Source organism: Empidonax traillii, unplaced genomic scaffold, assembly GCF_003031625.1.
Source record: "Empidonax traillii isolate 1590-97213 ecotype Southwest subspecies unplaced genomic scaffold, ASM303162v1 scaffold745:size721762, whole genome shotgun sequence".
NCBI classification, from domain to species: Eukaryota; Metazoa; Chordata; class Aves; order Passeriformes; family Tyrannidae; genus Empidonax; species Empidonax traillii.
The window spans coordinates 518,613-539,524 of record NW_020955938.1 but is presented as its reverse complement, the minus strand read 5'-3'; the positions used below and the strand labels follow the sequence as shown (position 1 = coordinate 539,524).

Below are 20,912 nucleotides of genomic sequence, written 5' to 3'. Positions count from 1 at the left end.
AGGACGCAGAGGAAGACCTAGGTGACCTGCATTTGCAAGGCTGCCAGCCCCAAGTCTCATACAAGCCCCAACAGGATGAAGGCAGCCTCTCTCATCCCCCAAATCCCTCATCTCCTGCCTAAGAAAAGGCATTTAGAAGAGAGCTCTGCCTGTCCCACCCCAACTGCAGTGAGAGTTTCGTCAGGGTAATCCCACACTTTTGGGGTGCACAAGGCTAACAGCCTGTGTGACACCAGTAAGACCTAATAATGAGTTCTCCTGACAGGCTGCAACTTGGAGCAGGCTAGGAAGCGTGGAATAACAGCTGAGTGCTGCGGCCACACTGCTCCAGCTGGAAGCAAGAAGGAGGCAAGTCTGGCTCACCTCATTCATAGTGGCTTCAATAGCTTGTCTGTGCACTCCAGGGAGGTTGGAAAGGGCGGGGTGCCTAGGAGAGAGGAGACCAAGAATCATCCAGTCACTCTCATTCAGGCAGCCACCACAGGCAGCAAAGGGAACCTTGTGTGAGGGGCTCAGCACACCTGCAGTGCCATACCTCTCATCTCCCGTGGAAGGGAGCCGTTCCAAGTTGTGCATGATATCCTCATCTGAGCGGAAAGAGGACGGCTGCCCTGGGGAGCGCGTGAAGGACACGCTGCTCTCCGAGGTGCATCTGTCACAGGAGAGAGAGCAGGCTGAGCACCAGCTTTTGAGCCAGAGAGGATAAAGAGACACAGAACTAGATAAACTGGCTCCAGAGAAGGGAAAAGGGATCTCTATAGAAGGCAAGCCTATCTCGAAGAAAGTTTCGTTTTCTTAAGGCTCTGTGGCAGGCTCTGTGAGGAGAATCGTGAGTCTCAGCACGTGGAAATGAGCCAAGAATGGTTTTCTGGGAAGGGCGGGTGAGTGACTGGGCCTCTTTCCACCTACCTGTTGTGGAGAATGTCTGTGTTCACAACTTCTATCTCCAGGGGCAGTGTCAGCACAAAGATGTCCAGGGTCACACAGAGGTCACCCAAATCAATGGTGTTCAAGCCCTGGCAGCTTTCCAGGCAGCCCAGAACTTCTCCTGAGGAGAGATCACAGACCAAGGGACTCAAGCAACAAGCACCTCTTCTTACACACATACACAGCCTGGTGGCAAGTACAGAGACTGCAAGAGGCAGCTGACCCCCCCCACACGTGGACAGGCTCAACAAGGCCACCACCCTCCATGATCCTTTCAACCCTCCCAATCCCACACACCAATCCCACACAGCAAGTGTGAGACCTGGTGGAAAAGCCCTTGTCTGACCCTGGCAGACCTTGGGGGCTCTGTACAGGGAGGGCTGGTTCAGAGTGACTGCTGATTGGGGCACAGCATGTTTGTTCCAGGGGCTGCTCACCCAGCAGGAACATGAAAGAAGCCCTGATGCCATTTAACCTCACAGCAAGGACTGCTCTTACCTAGACAAGTTGGCAGGGACTGCACGGGCATGGAGCTGTGCTGGCTACGCAGCTTCACTGAGCAGGTAAGGTGCACAAAGAGAGGGGGCATCTCCTGCTCCAGGAACTCCTGCTCGTTGAGTGAGTCCCCTCCCAGCACGCTGAAGGAGTCGTCATCCTGGTTCACCGTGTTGGAGTCCGAGAGGGAATCTGTGTCCGGGAACTCGTGCTCCAGCTTCTCACGGTACTCCACCTCCAGCTCTGGGTCACTCTCTGTGGCAATGCAGCATCCAGACACAGTTCCTGTTGATACAGGTTCCCTGTTAGCAAACCAGGTCCACATCTCCAAGAGCCCAGCAGACACAGCCTAGCTCTGAAAGGCACCATGATAGCAAGACTACAGACATTTTCTTCTCCAAGGCAGAGCGAGCAAATTTTACCTTCTTCAGCTGCCAGTTCTGCTTCTGATCCTTCCATGTCCTCACTGCCTTTCCTGTCTGCCTGATCCCGAGAAGCCTCTTCCTGAGACAGAGAGAAAGGGTAGATAGGAGAACCACGCCAGGCAGTGAAGCGGGTTGTTGATGGGCACCCCACACAGACTAAGTCTACCCATGGGTCTGCCAGCCTCAAATCCAGATCTGACACCAAGCAAAGCTACTCCACAAGGACTAGGTACCTGCCAGGGCAGCACCATGCCTACCTCTTTCTTGGCTGACGGTGGGCAATAGAAGAAATAGTGAGGATTTGATGGCACCGGCTTGAAATGTAAGCTTCCAATTTCCAGGAATTTTTCCTAAAAGAGAAATCCCAAGTGTGAAGCAGACATCCTGCTCTACCCTCCTGCTGGAGCCAGGTCAAGCTTGCACATTCCCCACCTGGATAATTTTGTGCAAGTCCGGGTGTGCCTGGCAGGGCTGTCCAATTTCCAGCAGCGAGAGGGGAAACTCTGAACAGCAGCCGGTGCCCACACTGCTCTTTGGTTCCTCCGTGGGGCTTGCAACGTTATGGGAGTCCTGCTCACTGTAGTCCTCCATTTCCACACTGACAGGATCGTGGACAGGTCAGACAAGCAAAGTGAGAAACCAGACTTGTTGTGCGTGTTCTCTCTCCTGCAAGCATCCGCCTCACAGATACCCAAACCTCATCCGTGTTAACATGATGTGACTTACCACCCAACCCCACAGCCACAGGAAACCTGCCACCCAACCAGGCACCCAAATTTAGTGGTAAAGAAGGCAGATTTGGGTGCAACACATCACAAGCTCTACATCCTTCAGTAAAGTTTATATGGCCTGCGTCGGGACAGGTGATTCGCAGTATCTTACACACACACACACAAAAAAAAAAGTTCCCACAGTTTTTCTCAGGCAAAGCAGCGCTTGAAGAAGTCATCTGGCTTTTCAAACACTGCATCTTCTTCAAAACCATGTACAGTATAAGAAGAAATAGGATTGGGGATTCCTAACAAATGCTAGTGAATGCACATAAAGGAGCTGTGCAGAGGACAAAGGGTCAAAGTGTTTCTTTGAGAGACACTAAGACACAGCACTTTTTTCCCCTCCTTAAGTTTCCAAAGGTGATACATACCTCATAAATACCCTAAGGAATAGAAAGGCAGAAGTTTATCATCAAGCATATTTCAATTCTGCCTCGGTATTTCTCTTGTGCATTTTTTTAATTAAAAAAAGTGACACTATTCATTAGGAAAAGATAACAAAGCTGTCATTTTCACCAGAATCAACATGAAACTCAAACGAGTCAAGCAGCAGGAAATTTCTCCAGAAACAAGTCTAAGACTTACTTGCAGACAAACTGCCCTCCAGCTCAGGCCAGATGGGACAGTAATGAGCCAGGACTATAAGAGAAAGCGAAAGGATGGATGTCACCAGAGATTATAAGAGATAGGAAGTCCTAGTGGACACCATCCCAGGTGGGTATCTCACTGGAAATATCTGCTCTTCCATGTGGCTTTGTTAGACTCTGCCCTACAGCATTCCTTCTAGCAGGCACTAAAAGATGCTTGAAGAAAGATCTGTCCTCGCCCAATGCTAATGACAGGAGTGTGCCCTTACCTTGACTCAGAAACCAAGACCCCTCGTTCCCTGGAGCTCTGTTCCTCTTCCTGCTCTACGCTGCCCACTTGGAAGCTGGCTGCCTTGGAGTGCGTGTGGAAATGCTGGTGGCTCTCTCGGAAGGAGCGGACGTGGCTGCACACCGTCAGCAGGAAGTTGGTGATGTCAATCTCTTGGAGCAGCTCCTCACAGTAGTCCATGGCAGTGAGCAGGTCCTGGGAGCTGATGCTGTGGGACTGCTGAAGGCTCTTGAACAGCCCTACAGATCAGACAGAGTGCTTGACGTGAGGCAATGGCAGTCAGGCAACAGCCACATACGGATCTTCACCAAGTCCCCAGCACAGCGTGGAGTCAGTGCTGGTGCTGGGAGACAGGAGTCAGCCAGGGCACCTGATGCTACATTTTAGTCTGGGCTTAGGTGATGCCAGAGTGCCCAGGGGATCTGTCACCCTGAAGGTGAGAGGAAAGCACTCCACAGGTTTGGGAACAGCCTCTGCAAGGCCCAAAGGGAACGCACAGAGGCATCTTTAAATCCCTCCTGGTGGGACATTGGTCCCACACCTCCTCGCTTTGCTCGGTGTAAGATCACAAGGAAAATGAGACATTGTTTCCCTAAAAGACGCAGGGTCCAGCCCCAACCCAGGCCTGCCTCAGGTGCCACCGCACCACTGCTCACCTTTCACATAGCACTGGTGGGAGTGCTCCTGCAGCAGCGTGCAGTAACTCACCAGCTCCTTGTGCTTGTGGTCCAGCCAAGCAGCAGCTGGAGGACGTTCCAGAGACTGGGACCTGGAAAAGACAAAACCATAGCCTTTAGTGGCAAGTGAGCACGTTTTAGACTACAAATAGCTCTAACACCGGTAAAGCAGGGCCCGAGGGCACACACAGGTAGTGGCTGCTACAAGGCAGAGAGGCCAAGCCATGAGAACAAGGCAGGGCTAGAGCCAGACTCTTGGCAAGGAAACCCCTCTGTTTCTCGTCCAGGAACCAAGTATAGTTGGTATTACCTGAAAAAGATGTCCCGAGGAGGACGGTGTGCCCGGGGGCTGACAAGCTGCTCCCGTAAGAGCTCCAAAGAGCAGCTGTAGATGTAAATGGGGCAGCGAAATCGACGGCACTCGCCCAGCTCAGACTGCGAGTTCTGGCGACAGAAGGAGATGTGCACATCTCTCCGTGAGGGGCCACTCTGCTCTCCAGGCTCACGGTTCCCTTCTGCAAAAGAAACAGTCCTCTCAGATAAAGGCATTTGAAGGGTTCGTTGTTCCTGGTCTGAGGCGTCACAGCCCTCACAGAAGCACCTACAGGAAGGTATTGGTCTTCCAAACTTCTTACCACTCAAACCCCAGTCCTGCCATTCCTAGTAGCTTCTATCTACCTGCAATCTCCTTGCCCACTGGAAATCAACCTTGGGCCTTAGGCACTCAACTCACATTACACTCCTTCATCCCCCTATAAACATCACTCTGCCCCTTGTGCTGACTCTGCTGACTGCCAGGCAGGAGTTGACAGGACAGGCAAGAGCTGATAGAGCCCTCCTACCTCTATCTGCTCAACAGCATGCTCAAGAACAGCAAGGCTACTAATAGTTTAGCAAGGTGCTGTTGGTACCATGGGCTGGTGTTATGCTGAGGGTAGGTAATGGCACTGCAGCATCCCCTTCTTCAGCCCTGACTCGCTCTGCACAGACAGGTCCCAGGGTATCCTCTCCAGACTGACTCTCATCTTTTGGAGGTTTGTCCAACCCACAAGCCATCAGCTTCTGCACATCTGGAAGAAAACAAAATAAAATCACCCTCTGTCCAGTGAGAACAGCTTAATCCCTCAACCTACATTCCCAAGACAGCAAAGTCAAACAAACAACTCAACACCACATCCCCCACCCGAAAACCCTTCATGGGCAGCACCATGTCCAAGGGGAGAAGAGCAGGACATCCAGCACTTGGTACTAATTCTATTCCTGGCCATACAGTGCGAAAAGACTGGGTATGAACATCCTTGTTCAGTTCTCTCTCCATCCTACAAGAGCTGATCCTGGTTTTGCTGTTTTCCTGAGGAGGTGCTTGGCACTGCTGACTCCTCTTGCTCCCCACAAGAGGCTGTCTCACCTGAGAAGGTGGCTGGCAGGAAGGTCAGGAACACATGCTGTGGGTTGACCAGCTTGGCGTAACATCGCCACTGAGGGGGAAAGGGCCCCGTCGTGTCACTCAGTGTCACGTCATCCTCAGGCAGCTCGGTGTTGCCAAGGCTCTGAGGAAAGAGCAGAAGTTGGATAAACTCAGCACACGGCAACCCCACAGAGCAAGCTCTTCCATGAGTGCTGGTTGGCACAATGCTGAAATCACCCTGGTCACCCCTGCACATTCCAGAAGCAGCCTGGCTCCAGGAAGAACAGCACAACACTTAGGGTATCTCAGCCAGCCTTGCTGGGGCTGGTTCTGACCTCCAGGCAGTGACTGCCCCCAGTTTCTGAGCAATGTGTGCACAGCATCAGTACCAGGCACAGCTGTAACAGGCTAGGCCCATGGTGAGTGCAACTATCCACACACCTTCCAGATTCCTGCTTGACTTCAGCCACAGGCTACAGCTTAAACTGCTGCCAAATGTGGGGAAAAACACCCACCTTCCCATCTTTCTCAGCCCTTTTAACTCTCCTACTCTTGAACAGCTGCTGCCTCGCATTCTGAGGGGGCTCAGGAGCAGGACAGCAGCACAGCAGTACCTGCAGAGTACTTGTGGAGCCAGTCATATCCCTGGTGCCATTGCTGCCAACAAGATGATAGGATGCAGAAGCATCCTGCTGCTCCAGGGTCCCAGAAGCTTTCAGGGTTTCTTCTGAAATCAAGCACAGAGAAACTAATCTGAGAAACACCCCCCGAGGATGAGATTTGAAAGCAAGGCTCCTGAAACACCTCAGAGCTCCTGGTGTCACACTCCTGGTCCTCACCTCTGATCACAGGGAGCGTGAAGGGGGGTTGATGGCCATCACGATCCCGTTGCAGAACCTGCTCCATGAAAGCCACGTGATCAGCATCAGCCATGGGGATCTCCCGGTCACTGAGGTCATGCTGCAGGCAGCCATGGAAGAGGTTTAGTAGCATTTCATTGGGCACAAACGAAGAGTCCTTGGTCACCTCCTCGTTCTCTGCTCCAAAACAGAACCACGGCAGCTTCAGAGACAGCATCTCCACAGGCACCACCTGCCCAGGACCCCGGGAGACAGTCCTTTGCAAAGCAACACTTCTATACAGCCAGGAATCCCCCTCAGCACCTCTGCAAGACGGACTTGGAGGGTGTTGAGGAGGCCCTGGGGTTTCAGCATCATTAGTTACCCTGCACTGACTCACCCCGCTACTATAAATATTCTGGAGATGCTGGGGGTACAGACAAGAAACTACCACCACAGAGCAACTGTCGAGGTTTGATGTTTTCAAAAGCAACTCCTCCAAATTATCATCCCAAGAAATACAGCAATACAGCTGGGCAGCCCTGGGGCCGCAGAGTCAGGAAGAACAGCACTGAAAGAGCTGCTGAAAGAGCCACAGCAGTGCTCCCAGCTACCGCCCAGGGAGACAAGCACATGGAGCAGGGTGCCCATAGCCACACAGGGAGGACAAGGGGAGGCAGCAGGTGAAGAGGCACCTACCTTTTGTCAGCATTAGGAAGAACATTTCAACCTGCTGGCACCTTGGCAACAGCTTCATGAGGTTGAACTGGAAAGGGATCTCATGCACTCGAAAACCAGGCCCCATGTCTGGATCTGCAACAAGAAGTGGGAATGTAACATGCCTGTGGGCACAACATATCCCTGTCTCCCAGGGAAGGTCATCTGGGCCAAGCTCTGCTCAAGCAGGGTCACCTCATCACCTCTCCAGCATAGGCAGAAAGCCTCAATGCTTCTTTGGCCTTTCCAGGATGAAGCCACTTCTCTGGTAGGTTAGCACAAGTGCAAAGTGACCCACTACCATCACAGCCTAAAAAATTGTCAAAATATCTGTTCCATCTTCCAGAAACCTCTGAGACACTCAGGGCCTAGCAATCTTTGCTCCATCAAACTTGCTAGGACGTAGATGCTGGACTCACCTTCAGCAGCTTTGGTGTCTGAAGGAGGGCAGACCCACTCCTTGTTCTGGCACAACTGGCTGATGTACTCGAAGGTCAGCATGGTGGCAATGCACGCAAGGTCCCGGGGATAGAGCTGCAACAAGCAGTCAAGGCTCAGCTGTATGCAAGCAGAATTATTACCCCCAAATGCAGGAGAAAACAGTCTAAAAAAGCAAGGAGAGGAAACACCCATAATCCTGTCCCCTGACTTGCCCTATTCTCACTCATCTGCTCCCTCCTTTTCCACCAATTCTTTAGCCTGTTTTCACCTTGCTCAGGAGGAGTGTTAGCAGGACTGCCTGCAGTCACTGCTCTGGTCCAGCTTGCTCCCCTCGTCACAAAATAATTTGTGTTTTTCCAGCTGTCCCAAAACCAGCATTGCATCCACTGCCTTGCAATACAGAAACTTATTACATCCAGTGGCTCGTTCCTCTTCTAGAAACGTCAAGCTCTTCTGTGAGCAGCACTCCCATCTCTTCTGGCCCTCAATATTCACCTGCAGTATTGTGGTGCACTCACAATAAACCCTTCTCCCTCCACAGAAGAGCCCATGCCCCTCCCCTTTCAGGGACTCACCGCTTTAGGTATTTTCTGGTAGGGCAAGCCATGGAGGTGCTTCCAGTTCTCAGCAGTGCTGTGGACATGGCCACTCTGTGGCTCTACCCAGCACTCAGTGACCAGGTTCAGTTCTGTGTCCACCTCAATGGCCTCTACCTCTGTATCATTGTCATCATCTGTGGAAAAGCTGCAGGAAAGAAAAAAAGGCAAGTCCTGTGAGATGGCACAGGGCCAGCAGCCCACTGCAGGTTTGCAGGCAAAGCTCCAGCTAACTGCTGATCAATCCATGACAACTAGTCATCTGCACCAGATAAAGGCAAGTCTGGAGCTGTGACTCCACTGCCAACCCTCTCTGGGAGCAGAACAACAGCCTCACCTGTCTTTGGTGGAGGTGGAGTGGGGTGGGAAGAGGATGTATTGGACGACACAGGTGTGCTTCTCCCTGTCACTGCTGCTCTCACTGGAGCCATCAATCTGGAGGGGAGACACTGCATGAGCCTGGCCAGCAGCAACAGATCAACCCACCCAGTACCCCCCAGTACAATACAGGCCCATCACCCAGCTCCACCTGCAGTGGCGGAGAGAGGGAGCCTGTTCCAGGCTCAAGAATTCCTCCAGCACAGCACACCCCTGCCAGCAGAGCAGCTCTTTAACTGCAGATGAAGACAGGAAAATGCCCAACCCACAAGCTGCTTTAGTTTCTCCCTGTACACGTTAAGGGTGTGTGCTAGAAGCAGATGATAAATCCTGTCACGGGAAGGCGAATCCACCCCAGAGCCAGCAGTGAAGGACTGTCCACAGTGCAGCACCCATGCTCACCTGTATGGGCAACTCCAGCACCATGTTGATAATTCCATCCCCGCTGGATGCGAAGTGGAAACCCTCTGACAGACGAACCCTTGCAACAGAGAGCCAGTCAGACCTGGAGGACTTTTCCACCCATCCCACAAGCCTTAAACACAAGATTAACTGTACCCTTCACCCTCCTTCCCGAGACAGGAAGCTACACACAGGGAATGGGAAGACAAGACACTGCACAGGATATTCCAGGCACAGTAACCCCTCTTGCCCTTTTGCATGTTTTCCAGGACTTTCGTTCTCCTCAACTGCAGGTTGAGCAGGTAAAGCATTGACCCAAGTAGCTCTAGAAGCCGTGTTCAGGACCAAGCACTCTGCAAAGGGGTTGTTCCCTTTAATAAGGTCTCAGATCCACCTTGCTCTGCCTGCATCCCCAGGACTAGCTGGAGAAAGGACTCCTGTTCAGGTGTGCAACTTACTCTGTGAGCGTGGAAAGCAGCTGGGCTACAGCAGTGATGGGCACAGCCGGTGCCATCCCTGACTGGACACTCCAGATCCAGCGCTGGTGGTAGAAGTATCGGGACAGCGAGGCCAGGGTGGACGAGGCAGTACGATTGGCCACCATAGTGAGCGGGCCAGACACCGGGGGGTGCTCCAGGTTGAGAATGAAGGGGGCTCGATAGTCAGAAGGCAGCTTCTCATACCTAGGGGAGGGCAGAAGTGTGGTGTGCTGAGACAGAAAAAAATCCATCTTTTTTTTCTGCTCAGGGCCAGAGCTGTCTAGATCCACAGTCCACTTGCTGGGTCCAGGACAGAGCCCTCCAGCAGCAGAACATGGCTGGCCCAGCACAGGATCTTGCTCAGGCAGCAGTAACTAAATTTACTTCTACATCACATTCAATTAGGCGCAACAAATTAGTCAGTCCAGCAATAACCCCTGCTGCAAGTCACAGCCACACAACACAAACCCACCACAACAAGCATCAGCTTCACAGTGCTCTCCCCCTAAAACTGGCAGCACCATCCACAGACCCTCCCTTTTCCCACTTCCCGGGGCAAGGAGACTGTGCTGACGGCCTGGATCTCCATCACTACCTGATAAGCAGCTTCTCCAAGGGTTTGTGCAGCACAACAAGGCAGGGTCTGTCCGAGAGGGCTGACTGGGCCCCAGCCACAGGCGGAGACTTGGAGGGAGAACTACTGCCAAACGTTTTCCTCTTTGCTTTTGGAGTTGCCTCCTTGCTCTGGACCCTGTGGGGAAAGCGCAGCTGCAAGATTCGGTCCCGTAACTCCTCCACTATCTGTCATGGCAAAAGCAAAAGGTAAACGTGACCATCTTTGTCTGCAGGCATAAGCTACTCAAAATAAGCAGCCAGAGCAAGAGCCTGACTAAAAAGAATAGAACACTCCTTGAATATACAGGAGAGCAGGAGTTGAAGGTCATTTTACTACTGAGGCACCAGCAAGATCAAGATGACACAAGGTTTTTTTGGTCCTTATTTTAACAACTACAAGTATTTTTAAAAGCAAAAGAAAGGTCAAAAAAACCCAAAGACGATTTCAAGGCTGAAGAAATTGCCTTCCAAAACTCAGATGAAAAACAAATTCGCTGCATGCCAGCTCCTCCACAGAAGCAGTCCGAGCACCCACTCTCATTCTTCTCTCTTCCTCAACAGCCTACAGTAAATGTAAACTAGTCTGTATCAGCTGTGGGAACAGTCTGGCTCTGTCTTATGTATTCCCCCACGATCACATTCACGTGTCAAGCCTCTGTGGTAAGAGGTTTCAGGTTATTTTTTAGGTTAATTTTTTCCAGTACATTTTCACAATGACTTCCTGATTACTCTTTTTAGCTTTTAGCAGCTCTGAATATGGTTCTACCCACACTAGCATCTGATTCTCACAATAGCCCAGTGTTTTCTTTGAAATTTCCATGGTTAGGTTTCTTTTCACAATATTTGTTCAACTCGTTTCAATTTCTATTACCACTGTAGGCAAACGAAGAACAGCAGCTCTTCATCTCCTTCCTCAACACTAATTATTTCAGTAACTTTCCCCATCATTACTATGTCTTTTGCAGGGAAAGGAGTGTTCCCAAATGGTGAACAGAGCTCTTTTCCACACTATGCTGCCACTTGGGTCCCCTTTTGGTTTCATATTAATATCACAGGATCACTGATGGCGTTTAAGCTCTCAAATCCAAGGTGCATTATTTTGCAGTTACCAACGCTGGCTTCCAGCCAACATTATACTGCTTAGGTGCCACCAAAGCACGAGGCTGAAATAGCTTTGTGCCACCTGCACATCTTCCCAGCTCATTATCTGCTACCTTTCTACAAATGAGTTCCCTAACCTTTGACTGGAAAAAAAAAAAAAAAAGATTGGAAAAACCACAAACAGCTTCTGCTGTGCTGAGAATGCAGCACTTTTTCAGCTTCCTGTTTCAGGACACCTCATTCTTTCTACAGTTGTGCCCTATATGAAGTCTCACCAAAAGCTTTCTGGAAGTCAGACTGTACCAGGTGCTTTCCTTCCCTTCAGCATTAGAAACTTGAATTGCTCAGCACAAACAATGCAGGCTAAGTTCTACTGCCATCCTCCACACTGGGTAGATAACCAGTCTTAGGGCAGGTAAAAAAAAAAAACAAAAAACAAAAAACAACCAACCAAAAAGGATTGTGTATGATACAATCTATGATTTACATACACCTCCTCCTGCAATGATCTGGAGCTTGCCCACAGCTGCATCTCACACTTTCTTCATGACATAGATAGTAACTTACACCTGTCAGAAGGAACCCCTTCATAAAACCTGTCATTTGGCATTACCAGCCCACATGTTGGCCCAGCAACCAGTGCCCAAAACCTGGATCCCCTAAAGACATGAAGGGGCAGATCCTCCAGAGCGCCAGAGCATTTAGTGTTATCTGGGTTCATTATCTCAGAGAGAGATGGTCCTTCCCATGTTTGTCAGCTTCTCCTCAGACTAATCTCTAACACTTAAGTTAGACAAACCAAAGATTTCTTTCATGAAGGTAAGAGATACAGGTTTAATGATAAATCTCTTGTTTATAACAAAAACTTCACATAGTTTAATAGCAGGACATCTTTCTCCTACTGATGTTTTACTGAAGAATACTTAGACTTGTCTCAGCCTTTAGTGCTGGAGAAACAGTCCACACAATAACTCCACCTTCTGTATCTGACTAAGGTAGACCATTTCTTTTGATACAAAAAGCTTATTAAAAGCAGACTTTTATCTCCTGAAAACATTTCCTGGGTATTTTTTTTCCTCTCCCTGTACTGCTCATGTCAGGGGGGCATTGTTGGCATTTAAAGTCTTAACTCCTCCCTACCTAACAGGTTAAATATACATAAGCAATTCACCATTACTGGAACAGATTGTCCAAGGAACATGTAGTACATCCATCACAGAGGTCTTTACAGATGAGTCAGACAAGTTCTTGATAGATGCTATTGATTGTGCTTTGGTCACAAGGGTGGACCAGATAACCTCTGAGTCATTCTGATCCCCACAGTTGAAATAAGCAATGGGAAAAACATTCATGTGACCAGCTATTCTATTGATCTTTGAGTCTTTGGGTTTAAATATTCCACAGACTTAACAGAGAAGGTTTGTCCAAGCCGACCCTTTCTGTTACAGTAGGTTCACACCCATCTAAGCCTTAACATAGCAGTTACTTATTGGAGGGTACCTGCCCACAGTGTTGCCTGTGATATACCCACAATTTCCACATCCAGAAGTTCTTGTGCTCTGCTCCTACCCCACGAAGCAGACAGCCGGCTCTCACCTTGTTCCTGGCCTGTGCAGGTGTGCCAATGGGGAACCCCAGCCGGAGAACCATGCAGGGAGCTTTGGAGATGATCCGTACCACATAAAACGAGGAAGGCGTGAGATCCTCAGAGCTAGGGAGGAGGGATTAAGACAGAGCTGAAATAGCACAGATCTTGCTGCTCTGTCATGCCAGACCAAGGGCAGGCCACACAACTTCACAGCGTCAGTTCTAGCAGGCAGAAACCCCCCCAGCTGGCTTCCCTCTCCCTCTGGGCTGCGCCTGGAACACAACGGCGTCAGTCCAGAAATCGCGGGACTTCACACCCACTTGTCCAGCCCTTATCCTCTCCAGACATCTGCTTCAGGCCCATCCCCGCACACTGGTCCAACCAGATCTTTGCTCTGGCCACATGCCACCTCCTCAGAGCCTCTCACCTGTGCATCAGTTTGACGTAGGAATAGCCCTCCACCAGCACGAAGCTGCTCCAGTCCCGCAGCAGGGACGTGAGCGCCGAGTGGGAGATGCGGCACTGGATGGTGCTGTAGCGGCCGTTGTTGCCCGGCGTGTGCAGGTGCTTGGGCACAGGCCTGCGGGAGGGGGGGAAGAAGGTCATCTCAGAGCTACAGTTTCTCTTCTTCCCCCAGAACCCACAGAGGCTTTGCTACACCCACTGCAACTCACTCTCCGACTGGTAGAACAGCCTTATTCAATCTCCACAGCAGCCAATGCACAAGCACCTCCCCTAATTGTGCACCGGCGAGAGCTACACTCCCTGAGCCACAGGGATCCCCAGACTGCAGACAGCACATCCCTTGCTGTATCCTTTCTATCTGCCTCCATTCAATATATGACTATTATTCATGTAACTCTGCGACTAGGACCCCCCTCCCCATCAGGAAAGCAATGCTTTTGGGAAAGACGTTCTCCAGCAGCAAACAAAAACTCCCAAATGGACGTTCCTACGCCCCCTGCAATCAGGAAATCCAAACCCAAGAGGGACTTAAGAAACAATTTATCCCTCTGAGAACAGCCCCCACTCTCAAACAACGTGACTTTCCAACCCCACCATCCCTCCCAGATAAATGAGCCTTCACCATCCGCCAAGTCCCAACAGCAAGGCCCTTTCCCTCGGCCACAAAGCAGCTGCAACTCCACAACTGGGCTGAACTGGACACCTGATTTCCCAGGCTGGCCCACACTGCGCACATGAGCTCAGGCCTGCCCATCACGTACGTGTCATGCTCCAGAAGGACAACGATGCGATGCATGTGCAGCCACCTCTGCCAGAAGTTGGCATCCATGGAAAGGATGGGCTTCCAGTAGGAGGCAAACTGGGAATGGCTCGAGTCAGACCCGCTGTGCTGCAGGGACAGCACCTGAGAAAGTGACAGGACAATATTCAGCAAGGAAGAGCCTGGCTCCACGCAGAGGGAGCAGGGATTTCTCTACAGTTGAGCTGTGTAGGCCTAAAAGGCCACGTCCCTGGCTCTGGGTGACTTCCTCTGAGCAGAGTAAGTGTGTTCACACTGAAGCAGGCAGTTCAGTGTAAGCAAAAATAAATCAGGCTCATGAAATGTCAAGTTAATTAGGAATTTGACTACCTAGCATCAAGTAAATCAACCATGAAAAAGATGGCATATGTAATGGTGTGCTTTCTGATTGAGGGGGGGATATATGGCTTGTGTCAGCAAAGCAATTAAACACTGAGATTACTCATCTGAGAGTACTCATGCAAATAGGGTGCCAGAATGGGTGGCATTGGGCAACTCTAACGTGTTTGTAGGGTAACACTGATTCCACCAACTATAGCAACTCTGCTGACACAGAAACAGTGGTGGTTAGCCATAAGATGGGAGGCTCCAGATACACTGTGGGATACGTAAATCTACATAGGTCAAGTGTATTAGGCAAACCTAAACAAGGGCTTAAACAATAAAATTAAAGGGATAGTTCTCTTAAATTAAAGCTCCCCTAGCTTTTGTATCTGCTAGTCCTTTTCAATCAATGCCAAGGACACTGCTAGCAGGGGGCTGATAACATGTTGGCACTTCTGCTCAGTGAGCTTCAATGGATTTGGATCTTGCAGTGGAAACCATTAGCTCATATTTTGTTTAGTTTCTGCTGTGCAGATGACAAGTATCTCTCTTGCACCTTCCACATGAGTGCTCAGAGCAATGAGCCTATCGAACAACTACTCAGCACATCCTGTATCTTCCTCTGACAGTACTGAGCTACATCACCAGCTCACAAGACTGCCAGTAGCAACTCCACACCTATGAGGAATCCACTGAAAAAGCAGGGCAAAAGTAAGTGTGTCAGCTTCCCCATCACTCTCACAGCACACTTGGGAGACTTGTTGTTGGGCTTAAGAGGTGTAGCTGCAGCAATGAAGATGCAGGATGATGTCTCTGGGGGAAAAATGTATGGCACGGGATGTTCTCTGCCCTACACTTGAACTCGCTTACTGAGAGGGACAAGATGGGCAAGAGATGAAGCCTGAGTGCAAGACAGAACAGGCATGTGGGACAACCTATCCCACATTAAACAGGGGAGAGAGGGAACATACCGGAGTGGTGGAGCCTGGGGGGATGTAGAAGAGGGGAACCCCATTCTTGGTGCTCTCGGGAATGGTGAAGTGTTCTGGGACTGTGTCAAAGGACTGCAGGTGAACCAACATCTGATCTGTCTGGTTGATGCTGAAAAAGGAGAGGCAGTTAGCCCCAAAAAGCCCATGCCCTCCCCACTGCTGCCCCAGCCAGCCCAGGGCCTGCACACACAGCCCCCCCTGTGACTGGGAGCCCATCTACAGCAACAGAGCTTTCTCGGGCAGTGCTGGGATTCAGTGCCATGAACATGTTAAAGGGGTTCCAGTGGAACAGCCTAACATATAAGAACAATGACCAGAGCTGGAAATTAAGTGCTAGAAAAGGAATCTGCCGAATAGTAGGGAGTAATAGTCATTCTGGTCACAAATGGTTGTAATATAGCGGCCCTTCAGCCCTAGAGATGTTTGCTGCTCCCAGTGTGTCCACAAAGCACAGCTCTAAAAGGGTGTGCTGTAAGAACTCATGACCTCCATGGGATGGCAGTCAGAGGTAAGGTTTGCAACACAGGATCCAGATTTGGGAGCAGCAATACTGTCACCATGAACCATTGGCACAAACTAGGTCACAGACCAGTCCCAGTCTTTGCTTTGGCTTGACAGCAAGCTTGTCGCCAGTCACGCCTCTTCCTCAGAACACCTTCCTTTTGGACCTTGGGCTGGGATGGCCACTGCATAACCCACATCTTAGCACACCAAGGAAGCAATCACTGGTTACACTGGACACTGGAAACTGCAGGGGATAGCACAGCTCACCTCTGCAAGGTGTTCCAGAAGCGCCGGATGACCGTGGTGCGGTACAGGCTGGTGATGGGCTTCCTCATGGTGCAGCTGATGTCATGCAAAATGTCGTAGCTTCCCTCCATCGTCACCTCCACCCACGTGCTGCGCTTCGACGGGTCCAGGGGCCAGGGAGTGACAGCTAAGTACTCGATCCTCATGTTGTGCTTCCAAAGCAGCACCAGTTTGACCTCCAGCTGGGACCCGCCTGCATGGGAGCAGAGGAGCAAGTTCAGGTGCTTGTTGAATCCCCACCTGAGCTTTACCTCTGACCAGGGATTCCTGAGAACCCTGAGATCATTTGTTCCCTGCGTGGGGAACAAAGTAATCTAGCAACTGTTTGCTTTCGCTCAAGTCTCTCCTCTGCAGTGGAGAGAGGCTCTGCTTGCACAGCAGTATTTGCTGAAGAGCTCTCAGTTCTTTAAATGCACATGGATTGTATCTACACTAGAGAAGGGAACAAACTCAGAGGAGGTGCTGACATTTGCAATGGCCTCTTCTTCACAGCTTCATCTTGGTTTCCAAGAAAACTGTTGCTTTGCACAGATGAGCAGGGCTGTTAAGCTATCAGTTTTCTCACCTGCGCTGTGCAAAGTTAATCTATCCCACTGCAGAAACATGGATATTTGGACATAATGGACAGAAATCATGAACAACCTGGAAGGTGGGGGGTCAGTGCTTGAAATGACCTCCGTTCATCCTGCATAGACCATATTTCATGCAATCTAGAACTTCAAGCATCACAGCTTCTCACCATGTTTACCTTCTCCTCCCAGAGTTAAGATGCTGAGAACGAATATTCACCTATTCTTTCAAACTGCACATTTTTACCCTTTCCTTTAAGCGGGCCATTGCATTCTCTATCAAGATCAACACAAACACCTGACACACCAAGCCTTGCTGAGCCAAAAGGGCAGAGGACTGTCACACTCCTGCTGACTGTGCAGGTGTATTTGTACTGAAACATCCCAGGCAAACACATGACCACGCTGCGATTTCGACTGCTCAATCATCCGTTCTGATGTCCAGCCTGCTCTGTAGTTTGCCAGACCTGCAGCATTCGTGTGATAAGTGACTGGACGTGCTGGAAACCATCCGAACAGATCATCAGCCTGGATGCTCTGTTTCCTGCAGAGGCTGCATTTGCTGCTGTGGAAGGCACATCGTGCCATCCCCCTTCACAGGCTGATTGCACTCCACTTCAAAGCCAGCTTTTTGTTCCCATGGTCCCTGCTGGGAGGCTCCCTCAGAGTACTCTTCCCCTGTCAATGTTTAGAAGAAACCTTCCAGAGTACATGCCAAATTCATGCTCGGTTGTTCTTTTGATTAAATTATCTTCATTCTGAGAAACTTCATTTCCATAACATTGGCAGGGAGTGTGCACTAAGAAATCCTTACCCAGTGTCAGTTGTTATTACGACAGAACATCCATTCCCCTCAACAGTCCCAGACCGTCCTGCACCTCAAGAATTTATCTTTCCTGAACAAAGATGACCAGAGGTGAATACTATATTTCACCTGTACTTCATCTGAGGGATTACTAGGTTTTTATTTAAGGTCATTAATATTTTCCACAATGGGTGCTTTGCATTACTGTAAATGCATTTTCTGGGGTTGTACCACCTGCTGTTTCCTATGCAGAGTGTTTAGTTCATCAGACAGGCTAAACAAGAATTTATAAATTCATCTCTTTCCATTTCATAGTGTCACCTCACTTTTATTGCTTTAGGGCTCATCCGCTGCTTTCTGCACAATATTTTGGTTCTCATAACAAATCCCTTCCGCTTCATCAACGGCAAACATGATAAGCAAATTCCTACATTTTTTGCTTAGATCATTAATGAAAATATTTCCATCCTTCACCTCTGTTTCCATTAGTCATCCTGGCTTCTCTCCTACAACACCACACAAGCAAAACTAAAAACACAGGCAAAATATTTACTTAGTTGGAAGTAATACCCAGATGAATATTTAGCTTTTTTTTTTACTGCAAAGCAATCTACTGGTTCTTGACTTTATTGTCCATAAAACTTTTTGTTACTTTAATTTCCTTCATTAAAATACAGCTGTCTTTTTTCAGAAAGCTCACTTTGTTTTCCCTATTCTTGACACTGAGAACAGCCACTCTTCCTGGCCAGCTAGTTCCCAGCCACTTTTGGGGCTGGACTGAATCACAGAGGAAGATGATGTTTTGAAAACTGTCCTCCAGGCTCTGCTCAATACACAGCAACACAAAACAGTCAGTGAGATTTTTTTGTTTCTTTTTCTGTTTAAGAGGCAAATCCCCTGACACTATCCCAGAAAGAAAAAGGAAGAGATCTGGGCTCCATCACACACCATGTCCCCACAGCTTCTCTCCCCTTCCATACCTTCCAATCCTCCCCCTTCCACAAGCGTCTCTGCATTCCTAACTAACCATACAGTTGCCTCCTAAACACCTAAATATCTAAAAACTAAACAGCGAGAGTAACCAGAGCACTTACAAACATCACAAACAACCTCTCCAGGCAACTCTGAGCACAAAGCTAGCTATTTATTCTATTTTGCCTTTAGGAAAGTGAAGGAGAAAAGCAACAGTGTCAAAGTCAACAACTGCACTCTTTCCCCTTGCTTCACAGCCAGCTGGCTCCTTAACAACCTTTAGTTTGCAAGTTTTGGCAATCCAGGTTAATTAACTGTTCTTTGTTATGCACTTTTGAGTAGAATGACCCAGAAAGCCCTGATTAACAATGTGCTTTTCCTTAGCAAATGCAGCACTTGATCATTTGTGAATTCTACTGTTCAACAATTTTTCTGATCACAGCCAGCAACTCCCCGGAGCACTTAGCCTTTCCAAAGTGTAAGTAACATTATCTGCTACTACTCTGAAGGCTGCATAGAAATACTCCCTGTATTTTTGATACCTCTGACATTTCATTTTTAAATTCCTCCTAAAAAATACACAGAAGTATTTCTGGCTCAAGGAGGCCCTGAGCTACAAAGAGCTAGAGAGTGCTCAAAGGGAAGGAAAAAAAAAAGGAAGGGAGAATGGAGATTATCATGTATGTTTATACTATTCTTACTCCTCCCTGTGCACCTGCCCGTAGCTGTTCACCACAGAAAGTAACTGATGCAGTGCAGCTGCTTTTGTAAAAACAGAAGACCAATCCATTTACCATTCCAGGGGGTAAAAGACAGCAGGAAGATACCCAGAGGAAAGTGCAAAGGGCATGGTGAATGTGTGCTGACATTTCTGATACCTCTACAACACAGGAATTTGCTGCTTTACTATATCCTGAGCCAGAGGCTGTGGCTACACCTTTGTGCAAAAGGATCCATGAACTTGTCTGACTGCTTTTTGAGTGATTCACACCTGGTGAATGCTCTCCCAGCACTTCCATGTGGGACTACAGAGTCACCAAGAGCACTTCACCATTCCTGCCAGATTAAAGAGAAAGGCTCTTTATCCAGGGCTGTTCCAGCTGTAAGTGAACTGGTGCACAGAAGGATAAAAGACACTGAGTGTGGACAGGAGCTGACTTATCACACTGTTTCACAGACAAGGAGAGTGCAGTGGATCTAATCTGCCTGGATTTAAGCGAAGTATCTCATGCCATATCTATGTTAGTGAAATCTGCAGACATTGCTAGAACAACTGTCTCACTGGGAAAACTTAGCAGATATTTATTTCTAACAGAAAACTCCAGAAACAAGAAATTAGGGAGATTCATGGAAGACCAACTTTAGAAATTATCCCAACCTAATCTGATTGTTAGCAACCTTCCCCCCCTCCCAGAAAAAAAAAAAAAAAAAAAAAAAGAAGTGATTTAGATTCACTCAGTTTGTAAGATACATCAAGGCAATAGAACTGCAATTCCCAGTCATCACAGAGGAACAGTGAGGGGAACTGGGATGAACTGCGGAGTGAAGGATAGCACACTTAGGGACAATTAAACAAACAAAACGCAATACAACAATCCCAAGGACTCATCAGCTGGAAGAAAAGGTGCATGAGAGATTGAGGGATTTCTGTGATAACAATGCAATGCAATCATGGAGAAAAAGCCCATGTGATTCCCAGTCTATCACATCAGGTATTTTCCTTCAGAAGCAGGGAATTATTAGCACTGCTGAACAAGGCACCAATAAATCCACATTTACAACACTCTCATCAACTGTTTTGAGAAGTATGAGACCGAACTGAAAAGAGAGCATCTGAAGGGAAGAAAAAATGAATGCTATTAACCTGAATAAACAAACAGAAAGCCTGCCCTTACGAAAAGAAGGTGAAACATGAGCTTGCTTAACCTGCCAAAAGGGAGGTTACATGGAGAAAGACATCGTTCTTAAATATGTTTGTGTAAGTCAGAGGAGGAGGATAAACCTAATTAAAGATAATAAACTCACACAGGTCTAATTTGGTCTCAGGGAGTTTAGAAAAGAAGCTAGAGAAAAGAGCAATGAAGCCCTGGGACAATCTTCCAAGCAGAGCAGTGGCATAAGGTATTTACGTGGTTTTAAGGCAGACCACGGTAAATTCATAGAAAACATCATATGGCAAGTTTGGAATGACTTTGGAGTTATATCAGAGACATTGATTCTCTAATATAAGACATTATCTGTACAAACAGGCTTGCATTTGGATTTTTTCATCTCCCCTTCACTGAAAGTACTACCACTAGTCACAGGTAGAGATGGAGAGTTAGGTAGGATTTACTGCTTAGGATACCCCTCAAGGTTCCTAATCAGCTGCTTTGTTCTCACACTCCAGGTGCCATAAACTCTAGTGAGTCATGAGAGAACAGGATCACTGGAAGGTTT

The 20,912-nt window shown here is 48.8% G+C and overlaps 1 protein-coding gene across 9 annotated transcripts in view; it reads right to left on the bottom strand.

Annotated features, from left to right (window-relative positions):
- Positions 1 to 20,912, bottom strand: part of SZT2 (SZT2, KICSTOR complex subunit) — a 52,710-nt gene that overhangs the window by 23,852 nt on the left and 7,946 nt on the right. For 4 of the 9 annotated variants that reach the window (XM_027900652.1, XM_027900646.1, XM_027900649.1 and 1 more), the window contains exons 10-35: positions 16,089 to 16,320; positions 15,297 to 15,426; positions 13,964 to 14,106; positions 13,165 to 13,317; positions 12,746 to 12,860; positions 10,029 to 10,234; positions 9,413 to 9,637; positions 8,955 to 9,033; positions 8,512 to 8,609; positions 8,154 to 8,322; positions 7,557 to 7,671; positions 7,120 to 7,233; positions 6,421 to 6,621; positions 6,196 to 6,308; positions 5,582 to 5,723; positions 5,085 to 5,243; positions 4,484 to 4,688; positions 4,153 to 4,265; positions 3,477 to 3,735; positions 2,280 to 2,445; positions 2,105 to 2,197; positions 1,845 to 1,926; positions 1,426 to 1,710; positions 910 to 1,048; positions 536 to 652; positions 364 to 427 (exon numbers count right to left, since the gene is read on the bottom strand). In XM_027900652.1, coding sequence (XP_027756453.1) covers positions 364 to 427; positions 536 to 652; positions 910 to 1,048; positions 1,426 to 1,710; positions 1,845 to 1,926; positions 2,105 to 2,197; positions 2,280 to 2,445; positions 3,477 to 3,735; positions 4,153 to 4,265; positions 4,484 to 4,688; positions 5,085 to 5,243; positions 5,582 to 5,723; positions 6,196 to 6,308; positions 6,421 to 6,621; positions 7,120 to 7,233; positions 7,557 to 7,671; positions 8,154 to 8,322; positions 8,512 to 8,609; positions 8,955 to 9,033; positions 9,413 to 9,637; positions 10,029 to 10,234; positions 12,746 to 12,860; positions 13,165 to 13,317; positions 13,964 to 14,106; positions 15,297 to 15,426; positions 16,089 to 16,320 — 3,917 coding nt within the window. The remainder of the gene's footprint in view (positions 1 to 363; positions 428 to 535; positions 653 to 909; positions 1,049 to 1,425; positions 1,711 to 1,844; positions 1,927 to 2,104; positions 2,198 to 2,279; positions 2,446 to 3,476; positions 3,736 to 4,152; positions 4,266 to 4,483; positions 4,689 to 5,084; positions 5,244 to 5,581; positions 5,724 to 6,195; positions 6,309 to 6,420; positions 6,622 to 7,119; positions 7,234 to 7,556; positions 7,672 to 8,153; positions 8,323 to 8,511; positions 8,610 to 8,954; positions 9,034 to 9,412; positions 9,638 to 10,028; positions 10,235 to 12,745; positions 12,861 to 13,164; positions 13,318 to 13,963; positions 14,107 to 15,296; positions 15,427 to 16,088; positions 16,321 to 20,912) is intronic. The other 5 variants (XM_027900654.1, XM_027900647.1, XM_027900653.1 and 2 more) reach the window with 3 other exon arrangements.